Source organism: Protopterus annectens, chromosome 6.part1 (assembly GCF_019279795.1).
Source record: "Protopterus annectens isolate FY-2018-M chromosome 6.part1, PAN1.0, whole genome shotgun sequence".
Lineage (NCBI taxonomy): Eukaryota > Metazoa > Chordata > Ceratodontiformes > Protopteridae > Protopterus > Protopterus annectens.
This window is the reverse complement of record NC_056738.1, coordinates 477157253-477180987: the sequence shown is the minus strand read 5'-3', so window position 1 is coordinate 477180987 and position 23735 is coordinate 477157253. Positions and strand designations below refer to the sequence as shown.

General features: G+C 36.8%; 1 protein-coding gene across 2 annotated transcripts in view; it reads right to left on the bottom strand.

Moving 5' to 3' along the window:
• Nucleotides 1-23735, bottom strand: part of COL6A2 (collagen type VI alpha 2 chain) — a 253069-nt gene that overhangs the window by 151839 nt on the left and 77495 nt on the right. For both annotated transcript variants that reach the window (XM_044075925.1, XM_044075924.1), the window contains exons 13-15: nucleotides 23377-23439; nucleotides 22230-22319; nucleotides 19080-19142 (exon numbers count right to left, since the gene is read on the bottom strand). In XM_044075925.1, coding sequence (XP_043931860.1) covers nucleotides 19080-19142; nucleotides 22230-22319; nucleotides 23377-23439 — 216 coding nt within the window. The remainder of the gene's footprint in view (nucleotides 1-19079; nucleotides 19143-22229; nucleotides 22320-23376; nucleotides 23440-23735) is intronic.

The following is a 23735-nucleotide window of genomic DNA, read 5'->3' as shown; positions in this document are numbered from 1 at the left end:
ACTTTTCCCATGACACTCAGATAAGTCAACAACAATTTTCTGCACTAGACCACTCTGACATTCTTTCTGTTGTGAATGTTTGTTCTTACTGTAGAAATATGTTCTTACTACTATGTGAGATATGTGGTGTTACCTGGCCACTAAAAAGATGGCTATACTGTTTTTATTAATATTTAATCAGACCCAATATGTGATCATGCGGTACACATAAAACAAGTGCCCTTATGTCCACATTGCAAAATACCATTCTCACTGGGGGCTGTGCTAACACCCTGTAGTATCCCCTGTGTCTGTATGTCTGCAAGTGTGTGTGTGTGTGTGTGTGTGTGTGTGTGTGTGTGTGTGTGTGTGTGTGTGTGTGTGTGTGTGTGTGTGCATGAGTGCATGCGTGTGTGCAGTGTGTGTGTGTGTGTGTGTGTGTGTGTGTGTGTGTGTGTGTGTGTGTGTGTGTGTGTGTGTGTGTGTGTGTGTGTGTGTGTGTGTGTGTGTGTGTGTGTGTGTGTGTGTATGTGTGTGTGTGTGTTTGTGTTGCATCTTTCTATTGTTCTTCCAGGTAGTAATAAGCATCTGGATACATGTGTCTTTCATCAAGAAATCTCTAATGGAATCAAGCCCATCTTCCATACTGACTACCTTGTTGTCATTTGCAGAAATACCTCAGCATCATTGTCTTTTCTAATAATAAATTCATCTTCAAAAAGTTTCTTGAGGTGTTTTAGTAAACTTCAACACATCAGTGAAGCTTTTTCCAACTGGTAAACACTGATCTATAGTACACATGGTTTATGGTCTATTTCCGGATGCATACATGGTTTTTGGTCTATTGAGAATGAACACGTTATACATATGCACACTCTTGCTAGACAACTTGATGCATTGTTCTTTGCATTTATTATAAACCATTATTGGTGCTGCTGTTAACTTTCACAAACTTTATACTAACAGGACCACATGCTCATCTGGTATCTACCTCACCTTGTTTAATAAGTTGCACTATCACTTATGAAAGGTTAATCAGGACTTTCCATAATTATTTAATCATCTCAATGGCTTGGCTTACTCAGGGAACATTCTCTAGTGTAAGTAGTTTAGTTATTGATTTAACTTTCCCTATTTCAGTTCCAATCCCATCTTGGATTATCACACATCAGCAATACTAGTCTCAGACTTCCAAAAATGTCATTTTGATTTGGTCAGTTTCAGTCCTGAGATGCCTAAAATGAAGTCATCCCATTTAAATAAATAAATCATTTCTTTTAAAATGATCATGAGGTTTGTGTCCATACTTACTTGGTGTCAAGTTTGTGGAATAATTATGTTCCAAACTATTTTATGTTACCAATATCTGAGGATATAGCACCCAACATCTCTTCCCTCAATAGCTTATTTAAACATTTTAAAACTACTCAATTCTCATTTCGCTGTTATTATTATTTACTACTGAAACCACATATTTATAACAGCCTCTAAGCTCTGTAACCTTATTTATGACCCCTGGGTAATTGTATTTATGCCACATTTTCTTGTACTTTAGCTAAAAGAAGGGAGATATATGTCCTGGAGTAACAAGAACATGTGGTTTTGCATAATGCCTCAATTTATATCTGACAGGTTATCTCCTCAGCAAAGCAATATGTCGAAGAATATGTAATCTCACGTCATTAATTCTCCAAAACAGGCCCTTTCACATGCACTTGTTTGATTGTTTGACTAAGCATATTTTTTGCATGTGAACCCTTAAAAAATCCAAATGTTGTATTTTTTTTTCTCAGTGCATTTGTCAGAAACTTATTCAATTAATTTTATTGCTTGGGCTTTGAATCTTCAGACGGTCTTCACAATCCATGATATCCTGTTAGTCTGATAAACTATACTGTTACAATAATATCAGAATCTACACCACTGTACCACTGAATAAATTGTCTGCATATCACTGCTCATCATTATTCCTCACATTAAGCTCTGAGCTCATGAAATAATTTTTACTTTCTATGACTAGTAACAGCTATTTCTTTAAGAAACCTGCTACTGCACAGCATTTGAATCTCAGCTTGTCAAATCTGAGGCATTTTTTACTAAATTGTGCATGTCTTAGTTAGGGTCATACTTGTTGCATTTAGAAAAACTTCTAATTTTTCACTCACTCTGCTGTCTTGGCTCACTGCAATATTGTTTTGATTTGATGTACTGAATTGGCTTGCATTATTTACTTTTTACCTGTTGGTTATCTCTGTTTCCTAGTATATCATGGCATTTTACTCCTTCCAGTTTTATTTCTACAATACTCTAACTTCTGAAACTCATATGGACATTTGTAATGCTTTGTCTTATGTTAGCTCTGGCTCCAAATGTAGTCTTTGCATGACCATTACTACAAAATATGGACAGCTGAGATTACTGTATTAATTTAGGAAGAAGTCAACTTTGTTAAGTACCTTTTTGATAGAATGCAAGGTTCTTATCAAGGTTTGTTAATTACCTGTCAACTCTTACATATTTTTGTCTCATACTTGGGCATAAACAGTGGTCAGCACAGAACAACAACATAACTGTGACTTGGGCACAATAAGTAACCAGTAGATGAATAACTGATGCACAGTTTATATTGGACAGAGCATAGAGACATCTAAACAGTTTGGGTAAAACTGGGGTTCAGGAAGGCACTGTGATGCGTACTCCCCCATGTGCCCATTGCTGTACATTTTCCTGATTCTACAACCACCCTTACATGGTCTTGCAGAGTTCCTATGAAGACATGCAGCACCATGTATGTCTGGCCCCGGGCCATGCTGAATGTTAATTAGGTATTCTGTAGGGGTGGGGGGGCATATGCTAATTAGCCATACAATCTCTCCCAGGAACCACCTTCAGCAGGAAGGCATCTATATGTCCAAGTAATTTTAAAAAATCACTCAACCATGTTCCTCAGCATGGCCATCCCCACCATATTGTGAGGCTATGTTCAATTATATACCAAAGTCATGATATGGGGATAGTAAGGTGGGGGATGCACTAGACCTCCAAAGATTACTTTTAATGGAAGTGCCATACCAGCACCAATGGTAGTACAAGGATGGGGGGATGCAATAGACCACCAGGAATTACTTTTAATGGAAGTACCCTACCAGCACCAATGGCAGTACAAGGATGGGGGGGGTGCATTAGACCACCAGGAATTACTTTTAATGGAAGTACCATACCAGCACCAGTGGTAGTACAAGGATGGGGGTTGCAATAGACCACCAGGAATTACTTTTAATGGAAGTACCATACAAGCACCAATGGTAGTACAAGGATGGGGGTGCATTAGACCACCAGGAATTACTTGTAATGGAAGTACCATACCAGCACCAGCGGTAATACAAGGGTGGGGGGGTGCATTAGACTAGCAGGAATTACTTTTAATGGAAGTGCCATACCAGCACCAGTGGTAGTACAAGGATGGAGGTGCATTAGACCACCAGGAATTACTTTTAATGGAAGTGCTATACCAGCACCAGTGGTAGTACAAGGATGGGGGGGTGCATTAGACTACCAGAAATTACTTTTAATGTAAGTACCATACCAGCACCAGTGGTAGCATAAGAATGGGGGGGTGCATTAGACTACCAGGAATTACTTTTAATGGAAGTACCATACCAGAACTAATGGCAGCACAAGGATGGGTGGGATGCACTACCCCACCATTGATTACTTTTAATGGAAGTACCATACCAGCACCAATGACAGCACAAGGATGGTTGGGATGCACTACCCCACCATTGATTACTTTTAATGGAAGTACCATACCAGCACCAATGACAGTACAAGGATGTGTGGGATGCATTAGACCACCATGGGTTACTTTTAATGGCAGTATCATACCAGCACCAATGGCAGCACAAGGATGGATGGGATGCAATAGACCACCAAGAATTACTTTTACTAGAAATACTATACTGGCACCAACAGCATTATGGGGATGTGGGGGGGCAAGACATCAGGGATACATAATGAAGGGGTCTATATTATAACACTGAAGTCTTACAACTTCGAATGTTATAATATCGAACCCAGTAGAGCGAACACTGGAAATAGCGAAGTTGCAGAACACCAAATACTTTCCTAGGGAAAGTATTTGGTGGTCCGTTTCTGCAGCTTCGCTATTTCCTCGACTGTGGAGCGAAGGTTACGGACCGGGTTAAGGTAAGTTTTCAAATGAAGGTGAGTGTGCAATTGGGCACGGGTTAGGTGAGTTAGGGTTAAAGCGTGGGTCAGGTAAGTGTGTGATTGTGTGGGCATGAGGGATAGGGTGGGATAGGTGAGTTAAGGTTAGGGAGCAGGTAAGGTGAGTGAGCAATAGTGACGGACCTTAGGGTTAGAGTTGGGTTAAGGTAAGTCGATGGCTAGTGGTGTATGTATGGTTTAGTGTAGGGTTTTGTGAAGTGTATGTGTGTGGATTATTTATTTTGATGTGCTTGTGTTGTGCATATGTTTGTCAGAACAGCAAATTATTTCCCTGGGAAAAAAATTGCTATTCTGACTGTTCAGTTTTCTGGTGATTCGCTCTGCTGGGTTCGATATTATAACATATGAAATTGTAAGACTTCGATGTTACAATATAGACCCATAATGTAGTGCAGCACCAGTACTGACATAACAATGGGAATTGGAGGGGGGATACAGTAAACCATCAGGGCATGATAGATACATGCTGCAATAGCTCTTGAACTATTACAGGAGTGGGGTAATCACAGACAGGCAGATAGGAACCAGTACTGTTTTGTGTGTGTGTGTGTATGTGTGTGTGTGTGTGTGTGTGTGTGTGTGTGTGTGTGTGTGTGTGTGTGTGTGTGTGTGTGTGTGTGTGTAATACTAATTGGGAGGGGGGAATGCCACTGCCTACATGAGCAGCAATGCTCTATTATTACATGCACACCATTAACGATTTGCATGCTGTGGTAGTAAATCCAATTCAGAGACAAGCAAACTAGCTGATTTACTCTTACAGGCTAACATATCTCTGAGTCACATATGGGCACATAGAGGGAGATGGACCTTATTAGCACAAGCCATGTAGTTCATGCTATGAACTACATGGCTTGTGCTAATAAGCCATGTAGTGCATGCTATGACCTTTAATGAATTCCTGGAAATGTGTTTGAGTATCATAATTATGTCGTAATTTATGCAGTGGTATTTACAAAAACAGCACAATATTATTATTTGCAGAGAAAGCTATGAAGAAGCCTGCACAGTACAAATAATTTGGGTTTCTGTCCAATGCAGAAAGAAAAGCGAAAAGTACCTTTACTTTTAATAATAAATTAATGACATGAGTACTAAAATTTTCAAAGTGGACTTAGATGTGTGCTAAAGTATAAATCATAAGCTGTAAAGAACACAGTGCTCAAACTACTTTGCTATTCACATTACCTCTTAAGCTAAATAGAAGAGAGAGACCATAAACTAATATGAAATTTAATTCTAAGGTATTTACACACTGACAAAAGACTCTTATGGGGAGTTTGCAAGTTAGGCTTCACATAGCACTTGAATTATGGGACCAGATACAGTCTCACATGGTGAAAGGAAGGGTTATAATTCCTAGTAGGTATGACAATGTAAATTTTACTGGCATTCTGGAGATTTTCTTTTGTGTTTTTGTCGCTGCAATTTATTTATTTATTTTTTTGTTTCTACAAATGCTAAATTTATTTATTTTTATTTATTTACTTAACATTTGTTTACCAGGAAAGTCTGACTTGGAACAAATCCAATTTTAGCAGATACCAGGGGAGAAACACACCAGAAGTATGTCATTGTAATATTGCAGGAAACCAGAGTATCCAGAGAAAACCCACACCAACGCAGGGAGAACATGCAGACTCCGCACAGAAGGCACTCCAGCCAAGAATCCAACTGGAGAACCTCTTGCTGTGAGGTGACAACGGTACCGCCACACCACTGCACCGTCCACAGTAAATATTTTACTTTGTAATTATAGATCCTTGGATTAACCTGTTTATGTAGAAGATATTACTGCTTTATTATTTTCTCCCTATTTTTCAATTTTTTTTCTTTATGTCACATTTGATTTAGTAGTCTAGCACTACTGTTTATGTCATAAAAAGCATTTTTTAACATTTCTATGTGGTTCCCTTAAAAAGAATCACTGAATGTAATGCAGACACATTAAAGACTGGCATGTAGAATGCTAAAAAATAACCATTTCCAAGGGATGCACATTGAAATAATATTTATAATAATAATAATAATAATAATAAGGAACACGAGAGAGAAAACAAAAGAAAACTTCATTCACTGGCATTTTTTTGTAATAATTTTGTCCGTTTAATGTTCATGTCCAGCTATTACTAATTGTTCTAGTCCATACCACTGAAGTGATTTCCCTCTGTGACTCTACCTGCATCAAAATTGTTAGTATTTATGTGGCAGGAATAATTCTATTGTTTCTATTGAAAGTTACGTGTATTTTATAGTAAGTTTGACACAATGATATGGAAAATAATACCATGATACCTCAGAAAGGAGTTAACCCACCATGTTGCTGCAGATACCAAAGAAGTCATAGTTTAATGTCGAAAAAATATTTAGTTAGGTTTGGCTAAAACATTAGAAGAATAATCTGGTTAGTATCTGTAATGTATTAGAGAGAAAACATGCAGACATTCAACTGTACCCAACATTACTATTTTTATTTTATTTGTTTCTTTTTTTGTCTTGGCAGATTTTAGTACTATATCTGTTGAAGAACTGTGGGAAACAACAGAGAATGGTGTTGACAAGCACTGTATAAAATGGACTTAAGAAACCACGAAGGACATTAAGCACATGCCATGTGTTATGTGGAAATGCTGAGAACATAGTTTACTAGAGAGTAGAGCAGCAATGTTTTAAAAACAAAGGTATTTATTATATGGCATTAGCATTTTTACAGTTATATTCATAACCTTGGCCTCCATATGTTTGCAGCATTAATCCATGAAGAAAGACTCTTAGTCCTTATGCAAATATGGTCAGTGGAGGTCATTCATGCTGACTACAGCAGCACGGAGGAGCAGCAAAAGTGTAATGTAGTTATGACACAAGTGTTAGGGGGAAGAGTCGTTACGAGGATAAGGTCCCTTAAACATTGGCATATTACTATGATTCATAGAGATAAACATAAAAGGGCCTCTTTTACATGCAAAATGTATAAAGGACACATATCTTAAGTAAGTAAGTACCATATTTCCTGGGGAATACTCAAGTTAGGGGCAAATTAGTTAGGAAATTGCTGACTGTAAGGAAAAAAATGGAAAGTAAATGCAAAACTATTCAAAATGTGGAAAAAATTATTGACTCCACTTAAAGAAATGTTTGTTTTAGTTCCAGGATGGGCATAATGGCTTTAATGAATGTTATAATTGGGGGAATCCTTAAAGCAGCAGTATAAATGTGATTCCAGATAAAATCATTTATATTGGTGCCATTCATGGGTGCCGGATCCATAGAGTGAGGGGGATAGAGTGAGGGGGAGGGAGCGGAGGAAGCTCCCCCCCACTTTTACGGCTGCAAGACATGGATGTCTCTTGGGGAAATTAAGCCATTACCAGAAAAAAACTCCATGGTGGAGCATCCATGTGTGCATTGCAAGCTTACATGGATTAAATGTACGGAAGTTTAACAAGCTGGAAGGAGAGTTATGCTGCCCCGAGTGAGTCATGCTACCTTAGATTGCAGCCAGAGAGTTTTTACTAATCTGAGTATGTTGTTATGAGAATCTTTCAGAAGTTTGAAAAGAGTGCCGGCAACGTAGATTTGTATGACTTATTTAGGGATAGGCATGGTCATTTGATAAGTTATTATTACAACTGAGGGGAGCAAGGGCTCGAAATGGTGCATTTTAAGGGTATATGGGCAGCATTCCGAAGGAGTGTGCATGATTAAATATGAAATGGGTTTAGACAATGATATGAGGCTGCGACTTCAAGAAGTATACGTACAATTTTGTGAGATGAGTTTTGTTTTAGCTGTGTACACACACATTTGAGCAGGGCTGGTTTTAGAATGGGTGTGGTTGTAAACAGAGGCTATTATTAGCTTTATCCTAAAAGGGTCATATCTCAGCACCATTCAGGTTAAACAGCGTATTCAGAAAATTGATACATTTTTCTCCAACAAGCAACAGCTTTGGTGGGGGCCCCCACAGAGTCAAGGATGATAAAGGGAGTCCCCATTATCCATTTAGACAGTCTGGTGAGTGGGGGCAACCAGGCTCCAAGAATATCTAAGTGTCTGAATGTTCTGTGATATATGTTCTGTCTTACTTTCGAAATATAATTACTTGTTAGGTACATTTTTTACTGATACACAGAAGAATAATGACTGTGTCCTGGCATTATTGGGTGCATGCACAGATAAAAATCATTGATGTTTTTTACACACACACACACACACACACACACACACACACACACACACACACACACACACACACACACACACACACACACACACAACATGCATGCATAAGCCACAGCAGTACTAGTTATGTACTTAATTTCAGCAAACAGCAATGCCTTGTGCAACATTGGTACTGCCACACCAGATTAGTCACTGCTGTTTAGCAGTCATCAAACAGCAGAAGCAGTAAGATTTATCCCATTGAGGAGTAATGCATACTTGTCACTGTCCCTACTTTCACAGACCTTCCCTGATTTTGTTCATACTTTGCTTTATCCTTCGTAAAAAGTCTGATTTGCTGGTAAATCATTCAGGATTACAAACAGTCAATTAATCCAGACATCTGAGTTTTATACTTATTGTCCAAAAATAGATGTTGATGCAAAATATGTTATTCTAGTAACTTTATAAGTGAATTAGAGAAATATTTAAACATATTTATGATTCTGAGCATTTATTCTATTATTTTTGGGATTGTACTGAATTCTTAAGCAAAGAAATTGAGTTATAGAATCAGGTGTTCTGGTATTAGTTATAAAACTACCTGAAAGAGAAACTATCCCTGATGATCGGAAGCATCAGCTCTTCTTAAAATCAAAGTTTGCACTGAGGTAAGTCACTCTGGGCTGCTGATCCCTCTAGTGCTTATATTGTTCATGTTCATTATCATCTTCATCCTAACAGGGTCATATCACAGCCCTGTTCATGTTAAAGAGGATAATTAGGAAATTAATGCATTTTTCATTCCTCATTTTTCCCCAATCAGCAGCAGCTTTTGTGGGGCCCCCACACAGACAAAGATGATTAAGGGGGCCCCCTGCAGCCATGGTTTTGCAGGGACTAAAAGCTGGCTATGTAGTTAGTTTTAGTGGAGCAAATGTCCAGCAGGGTTTAACTAAGCCAGGAGCACTATGTCAGTAGTAAAATATTTAATGGCATTCTGATGCCTGTTACTTGACAAAACACCGTTACTACAACCAGAAATATCTTTGAATTTTAAGGGAGATATAAATAAGAGTTATTACCCTCATAGTTTATTAAGTATGCAAGACTGCTGCACTAGCTTTTGCTGGTTTTACAGATGTGACAAAATATCAGGATAAGATAACTTGCTGTGGTTGGGGGCCCCCAGGGAACAGGGGGCCCCCAGCGACCGCAGGGTTCGCTGGTGCCTAAAACCGGCTATGGGTATGACAATGTAAATTTTACTGGCATTCTTGGGATTTTCTTTTGTGTTTTTGTCGCTGCAATTTATTTATTTATTCTTTTGTTTCTACAAATGTTAAATTTATTTATTTTTAATTATTTACTTAACATTTGTTTACCAGGAAAGTCTGACTTGGAACAAATCCAATTTTAGCAGATACCAGGGGAAAAACACACCAGAAGTATGTCATTGTAATACTGCAGGAAACCAGAGTATCCAGAGAAAACCCACACCAACACAGGGAGAACATGCAGACTCCGCACAGAAGGCACTCCATCCAAGAATCCAACTGGAGAACCTCTTGCTGTGAGGTGACAACGGTACCGCCACACCACTGCACCGTCCACAGTAAATATTTTACTTTGTAATTATAGATCCTTGGATTAACCTGTTTATGTAGAAGATATTACTGCTTTATTATTTTCTCCCTATTTTTCAATTTTTTTCTTTATGTCACATTTGATTTAGTAGTCTAGCACTACTGTTTATGTCATAAAAAGCATTTTTTAACATTTCCATGTGGTTCCCTTAAAAAGAATCACTGAATGTAATGCAGACACATTAAAGACTGGCATGTAGAATGCTAAAAAATAACCATTTCCAAGGGATGCACATTGAAATAATATTTATAATAATAATAATAATAATAATAAGGAACACGAGAGAGAAAACAAAAGAAAACTTCATTCACTGGCATTTTTTTGTAATAATTTTGTCCGTTTAATGTTCATGTCCAGCTATTACTAATTGTTCTAGTCCATACCACTGAAGTGATTTCCCTCTGTGACTCTACCTGCATCAAAATTGTTAGTATTTATGTGGCAGGAATAATTCTATTGTTTCTATTGAAAGTTACGTGTATTTTATAGTAAGTTTGACACAATGATATGGAAAATAATACCATGATACCTCAGAAAGGAGTTAACCCACCATGTTGCTGCAGATACCAAAGAAGTCATAGTTTAATGTCGAAAAAATATTTAGTTAGGTTTGGCTAAAACACTAGAAGAATAATCTGGTTAGTATCTGTAATGTATTAGAGAGAAAACATGCAGACATTCAACTGTACCCAACATTATTGTTTTTATTTTATTTGTTTTTTTTTTGTCTTGGCAGATTTTAGTACTGTATCTGTTGAAGAACTGTGTGAAACAACAGAGAATGGTGTTGACAAGCACTGTATAAAATGGACTTAAGAAACCACGAAGGACATTAAGCACATGCCATGTGTTATGTGGAAATGCTGAGAACATAGTTTACTAGAGAGTAGAGCAGCAATGTTTTAAAAACAAAGGTATTTATTATATGGCATTAGCATTTTTACAGTTATATTCATAACCCTGGCCTCCATATGTTTGCAGCATTAATCCATGAAGAAAGACTCTTAGTCCTTATGCAAATATGGTCAGTGGAGGTCATTCATGCTGACTACAGCAGCACGGAGGAGCAGCAAAAGTGTAATGTAGTTATGACACAAGTGTTAGGGGGAAGAGTTGTTACGAGGATAAGGTCCCTTAAACATTGGCATATTACTATGATTCATAGAGATAAACATAAAAGGGCCTCTTTTACATGCAAAATGTATAAAGGACACATATCTTAAGTAAGTAAGTACCATATTTCCTGGGGAATACTCAAGTTAGGGGCAAATTAATTAGGGAATTGCTGACTGTAAGGAAAAAAATGGAAAGTAAATGCAAAACTATTCAAAATGTGGAAAAAATTATTGACTCCACTTAAAGAAATGTTTGTTTTAGTTCCAGGATGGGCATAATGGCTTTAATGAATGTTATAATTGGGGGAATCCTTAAAGCAGCAGTATAAATGTGATTCCAGATAAAATCATTTATACTGGTGCCATTCATGGGTGCCAGATCCATAGAGTGAGGGGGATAGAGTGAGGGGGAAGGAGCGGAGGAAGCTCCCCCCCACTTTTACGGCTGCAAGACATGGATGTCTCTTGGGGAAATTAAGCCATTACCAGAAAAAAACTCCATGGTGGAGTTTTTCTTTAAGGAGCATCCATGTGTGCATTGCAAGCTTACATGGATTAAATGCACGGAAGTTTAACAAGCTGGAAGGAGAGTTATGCTGCCCCGAGTGAGTCATGCTACCTTAGATTGCAGCCAGATAGTTTTTACTAATCCGAGTATGTTGTTCTGAGAATCTTTCAGAAGTTTGAAAAGAGTGCCTGCAACGTAGATTTGTATGACTTATTTAGGGATAGACATGGTCATTTGATAAGTTTTTATTACAACTGAGGGGAGCAAGAGCTCGAAATGGTGCATTTTAAGGGTATATGGGCAGCATTCCAAAGGAGTGTGCATGATTAAATATGAGATGGGTTTAGACAATGATATGAGGCTGCGACTTCAAGAAGTATACGTACAATTTTGTGAGATGAGTTTTGTTTTTGTTGGGGCAATACAATGAGGCTAACTAACCTCTTAACTATAAACTAGAATGTTCTTGTGGTTATACTTCTGCCCCGTAGGGCACGCGGTAGCTGCGCTTATGTTCACACTTTAATTATAATACAGGCCACGTGGTGTTTGAATAAGTATACTTGTTTCTCTTTGCAGTTTATTTTAAGCATAATAATTTAGACATGAGTTATAAAATTTTACACATATTATAAAGACAGCATTTTTTAAATTTTATTTAGCACTTCATACTTGTTTCCTGAAGACTACCTCTGTGGTCAATAATAATAGGGGAACAAAGACCCCTAAAATAGGGACAGATTTTAAATATTGCTCTAAAAAATTTAAAAAGTTGCTAGAATAACATGTTTTGCAGTAGTATGCATTTTCGGAAAGACATGAAGTCTGAAACTCAAATGTCTCTCATTATTTATTGACTTCAGTCTTCACTGATTTCCCCAAAAAGCACAAATGTTATGAGGAACAGACCAAAATATGAGGCAAAAATATGGATATTCTGCCAAATTCTGGACAGTTGAGAGGTATGCCACTGGCTCTAGTCCCAAAAAAGACACATAGTTTACTTGCATACTTTAATAATTGAGCAACTGTCTTAAAAATCCTGGAGTCTGTAGGGACATGATAGATAGGCAATGTATTGATTACTTAACTTACTGCTTACAACCTACCTTATACTTAAAGAATGCAGAATAATCAGGTAAACTGCATTCTGGTGGTAAAAACACAGAGGCAAAAGGACCAATGGAAGTTGTTCTCTATGTGGAAGAAAAACACAGAAGTCAACCGCACTACAGTGCTGGGAATTGGGGGTGGGGGCTACTGCGTGGTTCACCTACTTCGCTTTTTCAAGAAATTCTTGCAAAGTTGCCAGTATTGGCAGACTTTTTCAAGAAAGTGATGTGTTACAGATGCAGAAGTGGTGTAAATAACTATTAATGAAATGCCTTCTGTAAATTAGGTTTGTCCCTTTAGAACAAACTCATACAAGAAGTTAAGTATTAATATCCTCTGTCTGCTTTCAAACGGACTTTGGTAGAGCACCTCTCCAGTGAGACTGATTCTAAATGCTACAGGAATAATGGCGAAGACCTAACTACCAAAGCATTAATTCAACACCTACTTGAACTTGTATCTTTCCTTCCTATCTAAGACTGAGACTCGATATACTGTCTCCTGCATACTCTTGTTTATAATGTAATTATTTATTGTATGGGATCTCATTCTTTACATATAATACACATATGCTTTTATCTTCCTTAGTTATAGTTTCAAAATCGTACTTAGTTTAAACAATTGTATCTCTGTTTATAATCCTAATAATGTGAAGCATAATTCCACAAAGTTTTGCTCAGTATAAATAAATACTTAAATTTTTCCTTATTTGTCTATGCTATACTATACTATACTAAACACTTATCGTTTGCATCTTTATATCCTTGTTTGTACTACATGCCTAATGTCAATTACATTATGCTTATGTGTCCAGGTCATGGCTGAAAAGGGTCTTCAGACGTAGTTACCAAACAGTCAAATAAAAAATATAAATAAATATGATAAATAACAAGTAACCATCCATCAGTTTGCTTGGTCTGGATATGAAAAAGGAGGAAAAAAGTTAAAAATAAATCTTGCGTGGGACTTCTGAGGAAGGATTTATAATATTCTAGCTGGTGCAGTGGGGAAGGAATTAGGTCAGTGGAGAAGATGGTTGAGGTAAAGAAGTTTTGTGAGAGGATGAAGAAGAACATCCTGTAGATTATTTAACTATGTATATATATATATATATATATATATATATATATATATATACATATATATCAAGGAAATGTGAAGGAAAGAGAAAGAAGCATCCCATATGGGTCATTAAAGAGGACAGGGAGACAAGTAGGGAAGTGAAAAGGCCTATAAAGAATGAAAGATGAAAGGATGATCATAAGTGTTTTGCACCTGGAAGGAAAGGAAGTATGAAAACTGATGTGGTCAAACTAGGGATAAAATATAATTACCAGATGATGTAAATAAATAGATGAAGAGATCTTTAGATCTTTATTTGAGAAGGAAAACAGGGGAAAGTCAGATCTAGTTAAAATAGGTCAGCAAGGGAGAGAAAATGCAGAAGAAGAAGAACTGGATGAAGTTCTCGATGAATTTTCTGCATCAGTGCTTTCACAACAGCACAAACAGAAGGTAGTAGAATGGGGTGTGGGTTAAAGTGGAATGGCGGTAGTTGGACTGAAGTACCGACTGAGGCGAATTGTGTGAAGCTGCAATTATCCAGATATGGGACAGTGGATCAGGTTGGGATTGCAGTTAGAGGAGTGAAGAAGCTTGCATGGATATTTGTTTGTGTCTTTCGGCTTTTCCCGGTTAGGGGTCGCCACAGCGGAACTCCGGTCCGCTAATGATTGGTTGTGGATTTTTACATACCGGGTTACCAGCCCTGATGCACAACCTTCAACGAAGGCACACCCCATTCATGTATGCCTCCACACAGAAGATGCTCTAGCTGAGAATTGAATGGGACAACATCTTGCTATGAGGCGACAACGCTACCGCAGCACCACCACTGCAGTACTTCTTTATTAATGGTTTTCATGAGGTCCTTGACAAACAGGATTGTACCTGAGACTGGAAGGTTGTTAAGATGACATCTTTGACCAAAGAGGGATGTCAGATTGATCCAGGGAACTGCAGACCAAAGAGTCTGACTTCAAAGGTTGTTATACTGATATATGAAATCCTGAAATAAAGACTTATGAATTTCTTCTGGAAAAAAAAACATTACTGTTCTCTTTTCTCACTTGCTGAACATTAATGACTGGGTTACAGCAGAAATGGATCCAGCTTCACCAGTTCTTGTGGTGTTTCTGGATATTAGGAAGTTGTTTGATAATAAGATGCAGAGAAGACTAGTGAGTCAAACTAAAAGCTGAGAGTGGGATTATAACTAATCAGGTGTAGAACTTGTTGGATGATAGTTCTGAGAGATAATGTCTCATGTAAGAGTGTGGCAATGGATAAGAGTGTCACAGGGATTGGTGCTAAGAGCAATTTTGTTTAATATATTTATATTGGATATTTGTTTGAACATGGACAATTTAAATAATCATTTTATTTATGGTATATACGTGGGGAATCTTTGGAAGACTAGAAGGGGATTTGGATTGTCTGAGCAGTAAGGTAGCAGTTATGTTTCAACTTGAATGTGTACAGGTTAATATACTTGTGGTACAATAATTCAAGAAGAAATGATCATTTTGGGTGAATTAACTTTGGTCGTCAAGGAAAAAAAAGGATATAGGTGCTCCACTGTTTGAACTCTTTGACAGCAGCCCAGTGTTGTAAAGAGATAACTAAGTTCAGTTAATGGTTCAGGCACCTAACAAAGCTGGTAGAGAGGATGGGCATGTCTACACTGTGGAAGATAATGCCATCAGTGTTGCATCATTGTTATGTCCTGGTGGAGAAACAGATGTGCAACAATCACTGAGATGGGTGGAGTGACAGACTGAGGAGGCATGGTTGCTATAGGACCCAGGGCAGGCACACATGCTCAGAGTCCACTTCCCATTCTCTGATCCATGCTACCAAACAGAGTCAACACACTGGAGGGAAGGTCTTGGGGAAAAAAGCACTGACACTCATAACAGCATATATGATGCTGCTCACTTCCATGGAAGGGAATGTGGGAAAAGGCTTAGTGGATCAATTTAGTTTTTCGCTGGGAATGAGAAAAGTTGAAAGAGTATGATAATTATTTTTTTTTAATATCGAGTGGCTTATGCGATTAAATTAAGAAGGAATGATGGGAAGCAGAAGGCAACATGAACTGAAAATTGTGGGGTTAAACCTCAACTCGGATAAAACTAGAATATTTTTAATAGAAGGAGTAGAAGACTCAGGGGATGACTTGGTAGAATTTGTGGTGGGTTTAAATTCTTTAGAGGCACTCGACTTAGTATGAAATAAAAATGTTATAATTTTATGAACACGATCACAGCTGATTGTACAAGCCATTGATTCAGCAAAGTCAAAGTAGCCATTGTCCCTGAGACACAATGATCTTGGAGGTGATTATATTTAAGTAGTTGGGAGTTTGGGAGGGTCTTGCCCTGCATGGGAGCTATACTGGGCTTTGCCTCCACAGAAAAATATGTTTTGTGAGCTCATGGATAGGCCATTTCAAACAATCTGCTTTACAATACTAGGATTCATAGAGATTATTTTTGGAAGATGAACTTTTTTCAATATGAGACACATAATGGGTTTGGACCTGGATGTGTGAGACTGAAAACATAACAGGCAGACTAAGCAGGCAAATGTCTTCTTCTACCATCATATTAATATAATACGATGATCATTCCAGTCTAGCTGTCTAGTACTATTATTAAATCATGGTCACACAGTCCACAAATTATATACAGATCTAGAGTGGATCTACCTTCAACCAATTGGGCTTCTATATTAAGTGCTACAGGAACTAATGAGGCCCCACACTGTTTTGGTAACATAGTCACTCACCAATATTTCCTTCACTGCTAAAAGCAAAGAGGAGGTGCATAAAGCTGGTTAATACCAGAATTAAAGTACTTCACAAAAGAGTGTGATTCAAAAGCGTCTACTTGAAAACAATTCAGATCCAGGACTAGCCAGAAAAACTTCATTATATTGGGATGCCTTTGTAAAACAAAATCCAGCATGATAGTATATACATAAAACAATCAACACATCAGACTTCTTGTAGTCCCTGCAAATTTTTAGAGACAGACAAATACTTTGATCAAAATTTATACTCTTAATTTGGAGGTAGCAACTTTGTTGGCAAAAGAATTTAAGTCATCCATCTACTCCCCAAATTTCTCAGAGATTTCTCTCAGCCAACCACTTACCTAACTCCAAGCAGTCAAAGAGCCTGGTACACCCTCAATTTAGTCTTAAAATAGTAACAAGGAAACTGCCTAAGGCTTCATTCTCTATAATGAAACAAGATGAGGGAAATAGTGAATGTAAAACTCAACAGAAGAGTAGCGAATCAAGAAAGAGGCTAGTGTTTCACAAAAGACTCCCTCAAAATTCTGTGAATGAAAATATGGGCAATCTGGAGGCAAGACAAATCACAGCATCAGGACAGAAATCATCTATAGCTAGTTCTGAAATATTGATAACGCGTGATTTTTTTAAGAGGCATGTATAGGTTCATCTGCAGGTTGACAGCAGGAGAACACTGTCCTGCTTTCCAGATGAGGAAATTAGAGGTATTAGGACAGCTTCCAAAGAAATATCACATAGTAATGCAAATATAAGATTGGTAATATGGCTTTGTGGATAAATAATTTTGAGAAATAAAAAAAAAGCTAAGTGTCATCAAACAATTGCTTACTTTTCAAGACTTAGTAATGAAATATAGAATTTGACTTCCTGAAGTTGCTGACATTTTTACTACCATGAGCTCATACCCCCTGCACATTTACTTATGCAGAATACAGAAAAATAACATTAAAATGAAGAACAAAAATATAGAATTGATCTTAGCTAATGCATGTTGATCATTTTCTAATAAGATATAGAAATATAAGAGTGATGTTGCTCTTGTTTTAAGAAGGTAGAAGAACTTTATCAGTCATTTAAACAGCTGAACAGTAATGATCAAACAGAAAAATAACATTTTTCATTTTTTTCTTGACGGCTTTTGTATGTTTGCACACACACTGAAGAAACTTTTCCACACTCTTACCAACATAAAATGCACAGCTATATTTAAAACTAACCTTAATCAGTGTGCATAACTCAGTACTGGCATACATAAGACTAACATATTCTATTTCTTGCATACCATCAGAAAGCTAATAGATCCCTTTTCCAGCACTGTACTACAAACGCACAAAAAAACAGCCAAAACTAAGAAATATTTTAAACGTCTCTGGTTGCCAATTTTCTCACATAACTATTTTGCTCTTATCCTTAGTCTTCAAGTCCATTCTTCCAGCTTGTGACCAAGAGTATGGAGAGTCTGTCTTTTCTCTTTCTTCTGTGAACACTTCCTTATATTTTAATATCTATCACATGCTTCCTATGAGTGTAACCTCCCTTTTTGTCTGCACAACTGGCATAAATGGACTCACGACTCTGTTAGCACCTGTAACATATTTGTCACCTCACCAATCCACCACCCTAAGTATATCCACTAATCATCATCACTGTTTTGTCACTCATCTTATGGGTGATTCAAACAGCCATTTTTCTTTCCCTGTCTGCTCATTGGTCAACCTACTGCATGTGTGTTTCCTTGGATTATCACACCACTGTGTGGAACAGACTGCTTTGTTTGTTTTAAGATCCAGTTGCTGTATAGCTGTGTGGCCAACAAGCTGCACCATGTTGCGTTGAAAAATCACCCTCCATTCATTACTGTTCTGATTATGTCAGTGAACATAATGGACTTAAACAGTGGTTAATTTAAAAAATAACCATCCTAACAATGATCTACAGCAACAGTGAAATTCTTAGATTATATTGCATGTTGAAACTTGTTTTAGTTTAATATGAATAAGGTAGTGATAACTTTATAACTTGACTTTGGAAGCTATAGTACATGCGATGGGGCATCTAAACCACAATAGAAACATCATTAGTGTGCAACAAATGTTTATCCTAAGGATCATCAAACACTGAGTTTACAAAGGAAAACAGAACAAAGAATAAGGCAGTAAATTAGGATGACTCTGCTCAGCTACTCTGTCCATTTCATTTACCTACTGGCTAGGATGCAGAGGGTATAAGCTCCACCTTATTATTGTTCACCTCTTGAAACAAATATGCTGAATGAAATGAGAAGACTGCAAAGTATTTGTGATATAGGGATATCCATTTTAAACAAAAATAACATTTGGGAATTTTTGTTTTATTTTAAAAGAACTCTCATATGGTGATGGTGAATGAGAAATGTATATGTGGGACCTTACACAACCATTGCAACTTACCTTATCTCCCTTTCCTCCATTAGATCCTGGGTTACCCTTTGGTCCCAAGTCACCTCTGCGACCCTAGAAATATAGATAACATTTATTTTAGAAACATTTCTCAATAAAATATTAATATACATATTTTCTAAACTATGCTCATTGCCAAATCTACTCAGACTTAATTCATATCCAGTATATGTCTATGACTATAACCAATCAGTAAGTCTCAACAGTGAAGATAAACAACCATTCAGCTGCGTCCACAAAGATTTGTGTTATAACTAAAATAATAAAGCTGCCATAAATGTATTCCTTGTTGTTAATAGTGACATGATCTGGATTGAAATTACAATGCATTTTCTAACCTTGCTTCTTATTACTGATATTGACTTCAAGTGGAATATCAGTGGCTTGTTTTACCTTTTATGCCACGTGGAAGAAATAGGTTGACATTGTTTTCATTTTCTTCCACAATTTGCTTTTAAAACTGACAGACCAGAGGGTATATGATCAATGCATTATAGAAACTCTGATCCAAACCTGATACAAAAATCTATGAAAGAAGTCATCTTATTTTAAGCAATCATCTTGAATAGGAGAGTTGAACTAATGGCTATGAAATCAGATGAGCAAAAGGGAAAAAGAAAGGAATAAAAGTCAAAAAACTAAATTTAGTGGCTCCTGTGACAGTGGTACAGAGATAAAGCCATGACTGTAGCCCAGGTGACAAGACTGACTTGTGCCAAAGAAATGTCATGGTACAGAGAGGGGGATGTAGACATGTGCATCATGTGGAAAGGGACTATGTTTCCCATTCAGCTTATATGACTGCTCTAATGACAGGACCTCAGCTGGAGAGAGGAGACTGGTCATTAAGCAGAGAGCTGATGCAGATTAGTGGGTGTGGTCACTCCAGCTGGTGACAGTAGCTACTTATTTCATATGTGAGAAGCAAGCATATATGGAGAAAAATAGTCATAGGTAGTCCTAGCAGAGAATCATGGACTCATGACACCAACAGTGATCAGGTTAGGCCATAAAAGTTTAAAGAAAAAAATGTTCTCATTATCAGGATAGCAGTGACAGCACAAGACACTCTCATGGCTGCCTAGATGATAGACCCTCTGTCCTACAAACTAACTTCTGATTTAGGAGAGAAAAGTTTACTAGCAGATATGGTGTCAAAAAAAACATACAAAAAGGTACTGGCTGACCTTATATTCTAAAGAAAGTATCAGCAAAAATAATAGCAGGTTTGTTGGAAGTATGACTCTCAGGAGAATCATATACAATTTTAGTTTGATGTGGTTTGTAATGATGTTTTTAATTTGGTAGCCTAATCACTGAGGTTATTGGTTATCTACTTTATATAAAAAAACAGTATCACATGTCCACACCATACACCTATGATTTTATCACTTTTGGAGTGCCTTACATGTTTTATAGCTGTTTATCTGCAGTCAGATATGCTCAAATTTGTTAATTAACAGCATTCGTATCTAATCACTATCACAAAACACTTGCACCAGTTTTCTCCTACCAGTCTTGCCTTCAATGAGGGCAGGTCCAGTGACGTGATGCTAACTGATCTAGATACAGCTCAGTCCTGAGGTGAGGGATGCATTGCTTTGAGAATGCTAAAGCTAGAGGAGTATCCATGTTATATTAACTGTTAGTATATAATAGTTTTTGATGTATACCGTTATGTGCTCATAATTGATATCTGGTAATATTTTGACAGGTGGACATATTTTTTATGTTGGAAACAAAATCATGTCTAGTAGCAGGATTATGAACATTAACAAGTGCATGTTTAACGCTGCAGGAGATTATTTTTGTTGTGAACATCGTACTGTACTTGTGAGACAATGGTTTAGACAGAATTTAGCTAAATTGTTTGTAAACATAGGAGACATAAAGCATTCAGGATTGCATGGGGTAAACAGTTTCCCCAAGTAGTTCTTTGATTTAAAAATTGTGAATTGTTTTAAAGTAGAATAAAAGCAGTCTACAATTACATGTATTGCAATCATCAATGTGGCTTTGGTAGCATTTTGAAATAGTACTGAGGTACTGTTTAATGCTGTATGTTATGTGCTTGTCCAGTATTTTGCCTAATGAGGCTTTAGAAAGACTTTGATTGTCATAAGAAACTTTTCTTACCAGAATTTGCAGGGTACACATATGTTACTGATTCAACCATGGCAAAGCATACATCGGCTCTGCTTGATATGTTTCATTACTTTCTCAATTAGATAAGCAAAGAAGTTGTGTGTGATATACTTAAGTACAACCAAATAAAACAAAAATCATAATGAATGCAGTGTACACATTTGTACTGCCGGACTTGATTAATGCCTCATCTATAAGCAAAAACTTATCATAGAAAATCCTGATTTCTGGAACTAGGAACAGACATGAGTTATAATGGGCAACTCAGCCAAGAACTGTGACTTTCTTAAGGAAATAAACAATCTTCAAACAGATCAAGAAGTTAACTGAGGCAGAAATATCATAAAAAACAGGATGGCCTTAACTGAAAGCTTACAGTTGATACAGAGAGTCAGGGTGCTGCTTTATATTAATGGAGCAAGCTCTATTGGAAGATATATATATATATATATATATATATATATATATATATATATATATATACATATATACCTCAAAAATATTGCTTTGTAAGAAGAAATTCCCTAGTCCATTTTTTGTAGTCTCAGCCACAAGTCAGTAGGAACAATAAATCTATATTAATTTAAAAAGCACTCTGATACCTTACCTTACTTCTGATTATTTACCTTACTTATCATAATCGCAAAATGTGAATGCTGCAGTTATTCTGCATTTATTTCATAGGCCATAAAATGTATCATATATCACAAGTTTAGAATCATGAAATAAATTTTCCGATGTTTTTAAAAATTCGTCACCACAGATAAATACCTGCATCTTAGTTATACTCAAAAGTAAAGCACTGTTCATCTAAATTATATGTGTTTGCATGTATATGCATTTATATCTGTGTTTGTGTGCACTTGTATGGATGTTAAATATTTATGTGTGTGTGTTTAAGTATATATGTATATGTACATTTAATATCTTGGAATCAGAGTTTATGTAAAGAATATATAAAACATGAAAATCTGATCCCATGAAAATGTTTCTCACCAGTTCTCCTTTTTCTCCAGGAGAGCCCCTGCCTCCCTTTCTTCCTTTCTCACCTGCAGCTCCTGGAGTACCAGGAAGACCTTTTTCACCCTAAAAATACAAAACAAAATAAATTCAGCTGGTTTGTCAGTCAATAAAAAAAGTTAACAAATAAACAATACAAAACTGCAAAAGAGTATTCATTGTATATAAACTGTAACTCAATAATATTTTTTTCATTGAACTGTGTTTAATCTTTTTTCAATTGTAATTTGATGAAAAGTATTATATCCATATATGTTTGTGCGTGTGTGTGTGCGTGTGTGTGTGTGTGTGTGTGTGTGTGTGTGTGTGTGTGTGTGTGTGTGTGTGTGTGTGTGTGTGTACATCACTGTGTAAATACATATCTGTGTATGTATGTATGTATGTGTGAATGTTTTGCTGAGGGATTTGATCAAGCTTTGGATCTCTGAGCTTCATTCAGTGAATCCTGAGTCACTAAGACCCAAGAGAATAGTCCTTTTCCCCATTTCAGGACCTATGCTAAAGCCCCCCATTCAGTACTTATGTTTAACCCATCCCTGGAGTTATTGAGTCAACTTTTGCTTAGATGGTCTCAATCTCAGTTGTGTACACACATATCTGTCTATCGATATATAAATTACTTGTTTGATTTTACTCTATTGTTTCTGTCATTTGTTTAATTATGACTTGCATTGTTTTATCATACCATTTAGTGGTTACAATTGCTTAAAAATTAGTTCTTAGTAGTTTAATTGATAAGAACATATAAAGAATGCATTTCTTTATTTCGTTGTATACTGAGTATAAATTCTAACAATGCATGCTGCACTTTCCACATTTTAGGAAGAAAAACTAATGTAACTTTTGAGCAGAAAAAATAATAGCCAAGTACATTATTATGTGAATAAGACATCTGCTCATTAAAATTTTTATTTTTCAAACACTGCATGTATTAGAAAAGGGCTCTGTTCTGTCATATGAAAACATTAATGTTTGAATCCTAATTCCTTGTTCTAACAGTAGTAGTGACAGATTGATGAGAAAATTATTTGATATTTCTTTGATGTTACAGATGATTGTGGTCAGAGCAAAGACAGTATTTGTCCTAAATGAAGTATAGCCAAAATTGCCATTCAGTACTTACCGGAGCGCCTATCTCTCCCTTGTTACCTTTGGGTCCACTTCTTCCTGACCTTCCAGGGTCTCCCTAAAAAAAAAAAAAAAAAAAAAAAGAAACTTTGATAAGTATTGATTACTCCCTTGAGCTGATATACTGATAGACATACATTTAAAGGTATATTACAGCTTACTTTAACATTACATATATTTTATGGGATGGTAGCACCTCAGTGAGATACCCCAGAAATATTAACAGTCAGAAGTGCTATTTTCTGCCATGCCACACTGTGGCTGATAGCATAGCTTCTTGTTTTTGGCATTAGGGCTGATAGCAGAACCTCTTGTTTTTGGTATTAGGGCTGATAGCACAGTTTGTTGTTTTTG